Below are 13840 nucleotides of genomic sequence, written 5' to 3' on the forward strand. Positions count from 1 at the left end.
AGTCAGGATTTTGTATGGTATATACATACACGAGTGTGTGTTTGTGTGTATGTATGTGTGTGTGTATATATATATATGCACACAAACACACATATACATGCATATATACACAGATATGTATAAACACATATATATATATACACACACACACATATATATACACACACACACATATACATACACACACACACATATACATACACACACACACACATATACATACACACACACACATATATACACACACACACACACCACACGTATATGCACACACACACACATGTATATATAACATATATATACATATATATACACACATATATATATACATTATATATACACACATATATATATACATTATATATACATATATATATACATTATATAAACATATATATATACACACATATATACATATATATATACACACATATATACATACACACATATATATATATACACACACATATATATACATACATGTATAATATCTGTATAGTACAAGCATTATATCTATATGTATATAAATGTATTCATATATCTATGTATCATATATATATATATCATAAATATAACACACACATTATAAACATGCCTAATAGCTTTGCCACGCTTGTGATTGGCAGAACTGAAACAATCTCTAATGGAAAATATAAAGTAGATAGATTTTATTTAAAAAAAAAATGATAGCATACAAAAGTGTGTATATACTTGTACATGTGTAATATATATACATATATATATATATATACATATATAACATTATATAATAATATATACATTGAATATATATATTTTATATATAAGCAATATATTTATACAATACACATACGATATACATAATAGTGTATATTACAATATATATATGTGTGTGTCTGTGTGTGTGTAATAATTTTGTGTGTATATTTGTGTGTTTGTGTGGAAAATACAATGATAGAAAGTGGAAACAAATTAGCTCTCTTGAGTGAAGACTGTTTCAGTGATTTCATTTCAAACAAACGAGAAATACCAAGGAGACTCATTGGAGTGGAGTGCGACCTTCACTCCTCCCACCTCTCAATCACTCGTAACTCAAACACTACTTTAACCTAAGCTGCCCAAAATGAAAATAAACTAAAAAAAAAACAACAAAGAAAACAAACACAAAAAGAAATACAAATAAATATGATAATAATAATAATTAATAATAATTAATAATAATAAAAAGAACTATTCATTTGAAATTCAATGAAGGGGTTTAGTAATTATCTTAATTCATTAACAAAAAAAAAAAAATGAAAGGACCAAAAAGAAAAAAATTTTTTTTAATTAATTAATAAATAAAAAATAATAATAAAAATAAATAAATACGTAAATAGAATCATTTTTACTCAAGTTGAGATGGTAAATTTTGGAATGCTTATCGGAGTAAAAGCATAAAATTATTTGTGCTAAAGACAGATAAAGACAATTCCAAGTCGTAAATTCCCCTGTTCGCGCATCACCGACTGTGAAAGAAATGCTCAAATTCTCAAGTTCTCAAATGCTTTAACGCATGACTAACAGCCCAACTGACTGCATGCCTGCCTGTCTGTCTGTCTGTCTGTCTACCAGCTTAACTTATCTTTCTTACTAATTACATCATTAATAATCATTAACATTAATTACATCATCATATATATATATATATATGTATGTATGTATATGTCTTTTAATATATGAATAAGCTGCAATTATTTTATTATTGTATTCCATCGTCCCGTCCACCCCCTCTGCAGTGAAAGCATCCGATCTAACACCCTAGGATAAAGCTGCCTCATTGGCGTTACATGTGGGAGAGTGTGGAGAGAGGGAGTAAGAGAGAGTGTAAGAAAGAAAGAAAGAAATAGATTTTCATCCAGAAAAAACACCTTGTGAAAATTTTATAAACACTTTTTTTCTTCCAATCCAGGATAAATCTACTACTTCTTTCATTACAATTTTTTTAGTTATATACATATGTGATTATATATATATATATATATGTATTGCATGTATATATATTTCATATATATATATATATATATATATATAGGTTTTATATGTATATTGTATTTACTATCTATATTGTGTATTATATATACATGCATAGGCACACGTACATACATGCATGCATGTTCATATACATGTTGATATATACACATAGATATAAATATATATACATACACAAAACACCTATATCACACTTATATAAATATATATATCTTGATCATATATAAACATATATATTAAACATACATAAACAGATATATATATATATAAATTATATATATGTACACATATATACAATGTACATATATATGCAAATTGCAATATATAATATATTTTATATATATATGTTATATATATTATATTTTATATATATATGTTATATATATTTTATATATTATATATATATATTTTATATATATATATATATATTTTATATATATTATATATATATATTATATATATATATATTATATTTTATATATATATATATTTTATATAAATATATATTATATATATTATATTTTATATAAATATATATTATATATATTTCAAAATAGTTTTTCCTTAAACTGGTCAGCAAAAACGTGGGAATTAGCCCCATTGAGACCCTGGTTGTTCAGTTTGTTTTTTTTTTGTTTTTGTTTTTTGTTTTATGTTTTTTTCTTCTTTTCATTGAAACTGCTGTCACCTTGCCTCTGCCATGGCGCTCAGGACCCTTCATGACACCTTGTCTTCTTTTTTCTCCAGAAGCTCTAGGTACGTCACTTGCAGCGGCTGGTGTTGTAGTTTCTCTTTGGCCTCAGATAAACTGAACCATTCTCGTTTACGACCTGCAAGAAAAGAAAACGAGAATAATAATAATAATAATAATAATAATAATAAAAATAATAATAATAATGATAGCAAAGAAAGAACATGTCTGATAATTGACAAAGCATAACCAATAAACAAGTGTCACCTTAGTCTAGTGGTTGTGGACAGCTGATACCTCCCATCATATCCAGCAAAATAAGTTGAGTTTTTGCCACATAATAATAATAATAATAAATACATAACAAATACACCAGGACTTACAAATACATATAACATACAGAAAATTGCACTACTAGGCACTGCACACATCCTATGCAGAACACTTTCCATACAGTAACAAATCACAGCACATACCCAAGGCACACAGAGCTGCGCTCGGTAGTGAAGTGAAAGCACGCTATAAAAAGAAAAATAATAATAATAATAATATTGGTATAAATAATAATAATAATATTGGTATAAAAGATGGGCTACAGCAAATATTCTGCTCAATACCACAGATTTGATTGTAAGTTGTTTGACCTTAACCAGTTGAGCGTGTCCCTTAGTGGCTGATGATATGTGCATCTCTGATCACGAGCAGAAGTAGTGGGGGAGCATCATAGCTGTGTGTTGACAGGGATTCTTTGGGGTTTGAATAATTCACCTTTGGAAACATGGGTGGTTCGTTCAACATCCTTAAACAACCCTTATTCAGGGACCTTTTGAGCGGGATGGGCTACTTGACATGAACAAGATTCTAAATGGGTCCCCACCTGCAAGGTCATGCGCTGTTTATCTTGATATGAGATCACCATGTCGTTATGATGCCTATGCCGGGTGTACCCTTATCAGACAGGTCGTCATGATATGTATACTGTTATATATAAGGAATTTGTTTTTTCTTTTTCATGTTATTCTTCTTCGTTGTTGCTGTGGTTGGCTTTCTGTGATGGTGGTAGCGGTACTGGTACTTATGTTTTGACATGTTTTTTCTTTTATGTTTTTGTCAATGTTGCTGTTGTTACCGTTGATTCTGCTGCTACTATCGCATTTCATCTTTGTTATATTCCAACTGGGCCCCACCTGCAAGGTCATGCGCTGTTTATGTTGATATGAGATCACCATGTTGTGCACATATGGTTGTGATGCACGTGCCTGGTGTACCCATATGAGACGGGTAGTCATGATGGGTATACTGGGCTTCGTATATTTTACCCCAGGGTCACTTTGATGGCACGCACTGCTCTTCACTCAATAATAATAATAATAAAAAAAAGAATTATGGTTTTAAATTTTGGAAGTTGACCTAAGTGGAATTTGAACTCAGAACATAAAGACGGGCGAAATACCACTAAGCATTTCGCCTGCTGTGCTAATGATTCTGCCAGCTTGCCACCTTACAAATTTTAAATAATAATGGTGTCAAATTTTGGCGCAGGGCCAATAGTTTTTGAGGGGAGAATTAAGCCATTGTTGCATAGGCCTAGCAAACAACCAACAACACTTCAGAGTATTTAAGATGGATTATGGGTAATGAAATAGAAATAAATGAACAAATGAAACAGTAAATAAATATAGGCGCAGGAGTGGCTGTGTGGTAAGCAGCTTGCTTATGAACCACATGGTTCCGGGTTCAGTCCCACTGCGTGGCACCCTGGACAAGTGTCTTCTACTATAGCCTCGGGCCGACCAAAGCCTTGTGACTGGATTTGGTAGACGGAAACTGAAAGAAGCCCGTCGTATATATGTATATATATATGTGTGTGTGTATGTTTTTGTGTGTCTGTGTTTGTCCCCCTAGCATTGCTTGACAACCGATGCTGGTGTGTTTATGTCTCCGTCACTTAGCAGTTCGGCAAAAGGGGCCGATAGAATAACTGCTGGGCTTACGAAAGAATAAGTCCCGGGGTCGATTTGCTCGACTAAAGGCGGTGCTCCAGCATGGCCGCAGTCAAAATGACTGAAACAAGTAAAAGAGAGTAAAGAGAGTAAATATAAACAGGGAAAAAACAAATAAAAAAAAGAAAGCAACTACAACAACAAAACAAATAAAAAAAAAAACAACCCCATCCCCTCCATACATTGATGAAGGACAACCGTAACCGAAACAGCTGTTCATTTGAAGTGAACCAAATCACTAGTCTTTCCTGATTCCAAGCGGTGAGGTGGGTTTTGTTTTATTAGAAAATAGGATAATAGAGAATGTAGCAGCAGCAGCCAGTAATTTCTTTTTTGAGAAATGAGGGAATCAGCTAATTAATGTTTCGGAATTAATTGGGTTTTCAAATGCAACTCTAAAACAGCTTTTCTTAACTGGGAGAGATGGAAGTGTAATAACGATGTTATAATTAACTAACGAAGCAGGTTTTTAAGAGAGCCGTGAGGATGTATGATGATGGAGAGATGGGGCAGGGAGAGCGAGGAGAGAGAGGATGAGGGGGAGAAGAGAGAAAGAGGAGGAGAGAGAAGGAGAAAAAAGAAACACAGATATTTATATGGAGTTTTCTACGCCGTCATTCAGTGTCCATTTTTCCATTCTCGCATGGGTCAGAATGGGTGGTCAGACAGAATTTGACAAAGTAGATTTTTTTATGGCTAAAATGCCCTTCCTGTTGCTAACCCTCAACAAACCTTTGGTTAGTCTGGCGTCTATAGTAGAAGATACATGCCCAAGGTACTGTTCAGTGAGACTGAACCTGAGGCTTCCTGATTGAGAAGTAACCATCTTAACCACACCTTCCTACCTATATATATATATCTGTAAATATAATATGTGACAATTATTCATTAGCCATGATAAAACTAAGTTTCTGATGTCCGCCCCGACATCAGAAACTCGAAGTTTTATCATGGCTACTGAATTATTGTCACATTATATTTACAGATAAATTCCTCTATTTACATAATGTCGAGGTCTCTTTTATTCTTTTGTTGTCTTACCATTTCTATCAATATATATATATATATATGTGTGTGTATGATCGCTAAATCCTCAAATTTTTTATTCTCTCTCTGTTTATTTCCTTGTGTTCTTTTCTGTTGAAGAGCTTAGGCTCAAAACGTTAGGGTGCCCCTATAATAATAATAATAAACATTGTGTACAGTGCTCAGGTGCACTACAACTCATCTAAAGTGCATATATAATCAGGTGTAGTTTCGACGGATTTCGGAAAGCATGAGGGCCTTAAAGGATGCAGTGTCATGGCAGTCAACAACTGACGCAGGCAGTTTATTCCATGCTTCAGCAACTCTGAGCGTGAAGAAATGTTTCCGAAAGTCATGGGAGCTGTGTTGTTTTCTGACTTTGTAGGCATGTCCACGTGTGTTAGACACATGGAGATCAAAAAGGTGTTCAGTGTTGTTATTGGTGAGGTGGTTGACAACTTTGTGGGCGTTTACCAAGTCCGTCGCAAGATGCCGGAGCTTCAGTGAATCCATGCCCAGGGAAACAAGGCGCTCAGAATATGGTAGGTGTCTGATGGAGGGTATGCGTTTGGTTGCACGTCTCTGAACAGATTCCAGGAGATCAATGTTCTGAGCAAGATAGGGGTTCCAAACTGATGATGCGAATTCCAAGTGTGGTCGTACCATCGCTGTATACAGTTTTAAATAGATGGCTGGAGAGCGGCTAACAAAAGTCTTGCTGAGTGATGCCAAGACACACTCGGCCTTCTTGACAATTTTAGAGATATGCTTTGTCCAACGCAAATCACTGCTGACAGTGATGCCTAGGTCACACTCGCAAAGGATTTCTTGATATCAGTGTTGTGGAGGGAGTATGTGGACGCAGGGTTTTTTCTCCCAAAATGCATGGTGGTACACTTGTCCACAGCCAGTTTCAGTTGCCAGTCTGTGATCCATTGCTGCATTGTGTCCAGGTCTGATTGCAGGAAAGAGCTGTAGACAACATGATCTGTCCTTGATTTCAAGGTACAGCTTGATGTCGTCTGCATATTTTAATACTGTGGCATTCTTTAAATTTGCATCTCTGTCATTAATGTATGCCACAAACAAGAGGGGACCAAGGACAGATCCCTGTGGTACACCCGATGACATCTCATATGGTGTAGAATGCTGTCCTAGAACTGTGACTACCTCCTTTCGGTTGAGAATGAAGGATTTCAACCAGTTAAAAAGGTCATCCCTCACACCCATTGCAGGGAGTTTCACCATAAGCCTTTCGTGTGGCACAGAGTTGAAAGCCTTAGCAAGGCTTTCAACTCTGTGGGGGCACACATACTTTGGTTATATATAATGCTTTGTTGAATAAATGCACTCGTTTCAGTGATAATTATTTGTGTTTATAATGTGTCCCAATTACTATGAGACACCCTGTACACTAATGTAGGTTTTGAAGATATGTGTATGTCTATACTTATTATATAATGTTTATTCATTTTTTGTTTTTATTTTGTGATCTAGATATACGTTTTATAATATATTTTACTTTTTCTATAAGATATGGTTTATGTCTATCATTGGTTGAATTACATAATAGTGGTTTTTCTCTAAATCATATATGTGTATATATATATATATATATATATATATATTATATATATATATATATATATATGTATATATATGTATGTGTGTGTATATATCTATATATATATATATATATATATGTATGTATATATATGTATGTGTGTGTATATATCTATCTATATATATAATAGAAATATGTTTCAAAAAGAAAATAGAAACTACACATGGAAAAGATATGGGCAAAGTCAGAAGAAAAAAACGAAAATGCACATTGAATATATAAAAAATAAAGGCTTTTTTATGAAAAGTAGTGATAAATAAATACAATTTGATGAACTGAGGTTTATCACTACTTTTCATAAAAAAAGCCTTTATTTTTTTGATATTCAAAATGCATTTTTGCTTATTTTCTTCTGACTTTCCCCAAATATATATATATACTCTTTACTCTGTTACTTGTTTCAGTCATTTGACTTTGGCCATGCTGGAGCACCGCCTTTAGTCGAGCAAATCGACCCCGGGACTTATTCTTTTGTAAGCCCAGTACTTGTTCTATCGGCCTCTTTTGCCGAACCACTAAGTTACAGGGACGTAAACACACCAGCATCAGTTGTCAATCGTTGTCAAGGTTAAGGCTGCCCCTGTGGGACTTAAGGTTCTCCTTGTTTTGACATACCATGACAGCTGTAAACGATTGTCACTGTCATACAAGCAGTGTCGTTCATTTCTGCAATCCTGAGGGAACATGTCTGGCCATGTGAGGCATTATATTACCAGGTGTGTAATATAAGGTAAGGGTCGGCGACAGGAAGAGCGTCCAGCCATAGAAAAAATCAGCCGCAATAAATTCCGCCAAACCCATGCAAGCACGGAACACTGGACAATAAAACGACTATGATGACGACGACAATGATGATGGTGATGTCTATGTCTTCATATACAATGCCGAGCGGACACAAAGCCAAATTAAATACTGGCATGATTCAAAGTCTGACCGTATGGGCAGACGGTATGAGGGTGGTGTGTGTGCGTGGTGGTGGCGATGGTGTTGGTGGTGGTGGGGGAATGTGACTTGACAAAGCAAGGCATTCAGTGCTGTGCCACCACAGCATAGCTGTGGCCACTTGGCTGCTGTCTTTCTACAATGAAAAACCTCTTGCAACAAATTACAACAATAACCACTGCTACTACTACAACTACTACTACTGCTACTGCTATTTCTTCTTACCGAGCGCTGTGTGGAGATGTCGGGTGATCTTTCCAATCAATATCACATGCATTTCTTTTCTCTCTCAATCACTTCGGCATTCTCTCTCTCTGTCTCTCTCTCTGTACTTCTCACACACCTTACCTCTCTCTCTCTGTCTTTCCATTTCTCTACTTCTCTCTCTGTCTCTTACATCTTTCTGTTTGACTACCTCTCTCTGTGTCTCTCTTCCGCTCTCTCTCTCTCTATCTTGCTACTTCTCTGTCTCTCTCTGTTTCTTTACCTCTTTGTCAGCCTTGTTATCTCTCTCTCTCTCTCTCCTTTCCTTTATTTTCTTCCTAACTACCTCTCACCCTTTTATCTCTCTCTCCCTATCTCTCTGTCTTGTTCTCCCTCTCTCTCTCTCTCTGTCTCTCTACTTCTCTTTGTCTGCCTTGTTATCTCTCTCTCTCCCTTTCCCTTACTTTCTTCCAAACTACCTCTCACCCTTTTATCTCTCACTCTCTCTCTTTTCTCAGACTATCCCTCTCTTATCCAACTTTCTTTGTTTCTCTGTATGTCTTTCTTTCTCTCTCACATCTCACTAACTCTTATTTTCTTCCCATTCTTTTTTCCTTCTCTCTAACCGTCAGTCATTTCACACTATTACCTTATATTTATCCTTCTCTCTCTCTCTCTCTCTCTCAAACTCTCACTCTCTTATTTCAAACTATTCCTCTCTCTCTCTCTCACATTCATCTCAAACTAACCCTCCCTAATTTTCACTGATACTGTCAGTTTCTCTCTCTCTCTGTCTTTATCCTCTTCACTCTATATATTTATATCTTTCTCCCACTAGCACATTCTCTGTCTATCTATCTATTTGTGTGTCTGTCTATGTATCTATCTATTTGTGTCTGTCTGTCTATCTACCTATCAGTGTCTGTCTGTCTGTCTCTATGCCTTTCTATATATCTATCTGTATGTCTGTGTGTCTATCTATCTATATCTATCTCTTTATCTATATGTTTGTCTCTTTATCTATCTATCTATCTATCTATCTGTCTGTCTGTCTGTCTCTATCTATCTATCTGTCTGTCTGTGTGTCTATTATCTATCTATCTACCTATCTGTCTGTCTGTGTGTCTATCTATCTACCTATCTATCTATCTATCTATCTATCTATCTATCTGTCTTTCTGTGTGTCTATCTATATCTATCTCTTTATCTATCTGTTTGTCTCTTTATCTATCTATCTGTCTGTCTGTCTGTCTCTATCTATCTGTCTGTCTGTGTGTCTATTTATCTATCTACCTATCTAACTGTCTGTCTGTCTAACTATCTGTCTGTCTTTGTGTCTATCTATCTATCTATATATCTGTCTTTCTGTGTGTCTATCTATCTATATCTATCTCTTTATCTATCTGTCTCTTTATCTATCTACCTGTCTGTGTGTGTCTCTGTGTACCTATCTGTTTGTGTCTGTCTATCTACCTACATCCAGTAAATCAAACAGAACAGGGACACTTGTCGTTTGGAGACAAGATTATCCTAAGAAACATCTGTAAACAAACTAGACAAAAGCACTGCAGTGAGCACATCTGACACACGTCCTCACTGGCGACATAGTGCACACGCATGTGTGTGTGTGCATGTCTGTGTGTATGCGCATGTGTGAATGTGTACGTCTGTATCTGTGTGTGTGAGCGTGTGTCTGTGTACATGCATAGGTGTGTGTGTGTGTGTGCCTGAGTGCTTTTGCGTATATGTATGTGTGCTCTACAAGTATAATCGTGAGATGTCTGCAGATGCACCACACAAGTGCACGTGCGCATTTTGTGCATGCACATATGTCGGTGTGTGTATATGCATATATCTGTGCTTTGTGTATACCTATGTGTTATGTGTATAGCTGGATGGTGTGTGCTCTTTGAGATGCACGTGTATGTGCATGATCTGCAGGTATGCGTGCAATGCAGTTATATGCATGTGACATGCATGTGAGTGGGAGTGTGCATGTCAATGTATGCATGCGAGTGCAGTGTATGTAAGTGCACATGGTTTCTGGTGTGTGTGTGTGTGTGTGTGTATGTGTGTACATGATTTTGTTTTGTGTTTTGTATGTGTGTGTGCATATTGTGTGTATGTGTATGTGTGTGTGTCTGCATGTGTTTTGTCTGTGTGTGTGTGTGTGTGTTTTGTATGTATGTGTGTGTGCGTATGGGTTGTGTGTGTGTGTGTGTGTGTGTGAGTAATATTTCACTAATATATGTGTGCATGTTTGTGGTATGAGGAATAGACAGAGAGAGTGTATGTATATGTATGAATGAGAAATATGTACATTGCATGTAGTCTGTATACGTATGTAGAGAGTGTGTATGTGCAACGTGTCACTTGTCTGTGCATGCACATGCAGCACACGAGTGAGTTTAAGTGTGTGCATATGGGGTTTGTGTATATGTCTGGGTTATGTGTTCTTGTGTGCGATACAAGCATGTATGTATATGTGTTATGTGTCTACATGCATTGTGTGTGTAACACAAACATGTGTGGTGTGGGCATGGTGCATGCAAAGCTGTGATCAATGCACGTAACATGCATGCATGCATATGCACGTAAACTCACTGACACACACACACACACACACAATAGGTGTGTGTACATCAGTGCAAACCTGTAATGTATGCATAAGCAGTAATCTAATGTATGTACACTAATACATAGATACTTATAGATGTAATCATACACACACGTACATACATATATATATATATATATATATATATATATACACACACATGCATATATATTCTTTTATTTGTTTCAGTCATTTGGCTGCAGCCATGCTGGAGCACCACCTTTAGTCTAACAAATCGACCCCAGGACTTATTCTTTGTAAGCCTAGTACTTATTCTATCGGTCTCTTTTGACAAACCGCTAAGTTATGGGGATGTAAACACACCAACATTGGTTGTCAAGCGATAGTGGGGGGAGACGAACACAGAAACACTAACATACACACAGACATACATACATACATACATTTACATATATATAATGCGATGGGCTTCTTTCAGTTTCCGTCTACCACAAGGCTTCGATTAGCCTGAAGCTATGGCAGAAAACACTTGCCTCAGGTGCTACACAGTGGGGCTGAAGCCACTCCTGCACCTATATATACATTATATATATATACACACACACATACATATGTACATACACACACACCACTTCACACCAACAAACAAATACACAAATAAAGACACATTTACATAAATACATATGTACACACACACTTACATGTATACACACACACACACATATATACACATATTTATACACATATTTATATACATATTTATATACATATTTATATACATTTATATACGCACACATTTATATACATTTATATACGCACACATTTATATACCTATTTATATACATTTATATACACAAATTTATACACATTTATATACACACACATTTAGATACATAGCTAACCAGACGTGTACCTAAATATTGCAGGCTTCTCTATGCATGTGTGCATGTATGGAGAACTGCAATGTGCACATATGCACACATCCTTAGCTCTACATGCCTCATATACATACACAGTGCAAATGACTATTATAGACACACACACACAATCTACATGTATGTCTGTACCATTCAAGTATGAAGAAAGCCTTGTGATGTGTCATTGTAAACAATTTTGTTGATGCAACTTGCACCGACAACTCCAGGCATAAAAACAACAGCAATGAGGGGGAGCCTCCTAAAAGTCACTCAGTCTGCTAGAAATAGCAGTCAAATTGCCTCAAATCACACCCAGACTAATTTAATCGTCTTTTTAATCCTTTTTTTTTTATATTCTTACCATATTTCTGTTGGAATATACCGACTTTGTTTTGATTAGTTTTAAAAGCTATGACAAATTTCCGAAAACAACTGTTGTTATTAAACTGGCGTTTGCAAACATAAATTAGCGTGTTATTTTGGAGGAAGATTTTAATTCGGATTGCTTTAAAACCAGAGGTTTGTTTCACAGAGCTGGGGTTGGCATCAAAAGGGTTAAAAGAAAGGGCATATCAAAAAGGTTAAAGGAAAGGGCATGTTTGACAATACAGTTAGTTGCTCTTCAAACTTTACATTTTAAAACTATTAACCCTTTTCAATGCTCTTCCTCTGCAATAGTTCAGCAAAATTATATTCACATCTACATACCTATCTGTGCAACTAGCTGTCTGTCTGTGTCAGCCTATCTATCTGTCTGTCTATCTACATACCTATCTATGTGTCTGTCTGTCTTTCAATCTATCTATCTATCTCTGTATTTATTTTTCTCTCTATCTATCTACTTATCTCTATCTATCTATTTATTTCTGTCTGTCTTTATTTGTCTCTCTCTGTATCTATTTATTTCTGTCTGTCTTTATTTGTCTCTCTCTGTATCTATCTATGTATTATCTCTCTTTCACTCTCTATCTATCTGTCTGCCTGTCTATTTATTCCTCTCTCTCTAGTTATTTATCTATCTATCTATCTGTCTGTCTTTATTTCTCTCTCTCTCTCTCTCTCTCTGTATTATCTCTCTTTCACTCTCTATCTATCTATTTATCAATCCCATGGTCGTTTATTACTGAAAGGGGTTCTATACCCTTTACTCCATATATATATATTCTTTTATTTGCTTCAGTACCCGAAATTCAAAGGGCCAGCCTAGTCACATTCAGCACATCACATTGAATTTCCCTGAGAACTATGTTAAGGGTATATGTGTCTGTGGAGTACTCAGCCACTTGCATGTTAATATTCCAAGCAGGCTTGTTCCGTTGATTGGACCAGCAGAAACTCTTGGCATTGTAACTGGTGGCATGTCACGTAAGAGTGCCACTGCAGTGTCGCATAAGAGCATCCAACATACTCTGTGGAGTGGTTGGTGTTAGGAAGGGCATCCGGCCGTAGAAAACACGTCAAAGAAGACCGTGGAGGCTGGCGCAGTCCCTGCCAGGCTTACCAGCTCTGGTCACACCGTCCAACTCAGGCTGGCATAGGCAACAGACGTTAAGTGATGATGATGATGATGATACATGCATGCACACCTAGAACAGATACAGACACACACATACACACACAAAGAGACAGACAGACACACACACATACACACAGAGACAGACAGACAGACAGACACACACACATACACACAGAGACAGACAGACAGACACATACACATACACACAAAGAAACAGACAGACAGACACATACACACACACATACACACAAAGAGACAGACAGACACACATACACACAAAGAGACAGACAGACATACACACACACACATACACACAGAGACAGGCAGAC

At 36.0% G+C, this 13840-nt stretch overlaps 1 protein-coding gene across 1 annotated transcript in view; it reads right to left on the minus strand.

The window, feature by feature from the left end:
* Positions 1-2573: 2573 nt before the first annotated feature.
* Positions 2574-13840, minus strand: part of LOC115222221 (diphosphoinositol polyphosphate phosphohydrolase 1-like) — a 303963-nt gene continuing 292696 nt past the window's right edge. Inside the window, exon 4 of the mRNA XM_029792381.2 lies at positions 2574-2840. Coding sequence (XP_029648241.1) covers positions 2728-2840 — 113 coding nt within the window. The 3' untranslated portion in view covers positions 2574-2727. The remainder of the gene's footprint in view (positions 2841-13840) is intronic.

Source organism: Octopus sinensis, linkage group LG19 (assembly GCF_006345805.1).
Source record: "Octopus sinensis linkage group LG19, ASM634580v1, whole genome shotgun sequence".
In the NCBI taxonomy this organism is placed as follows: domain Eukaryota; kingdom Metazoa; phylum Mollusca; class Cephalopoda; order Octopoda; family Octopodidae; genus Octopus; species Octopus sinensis.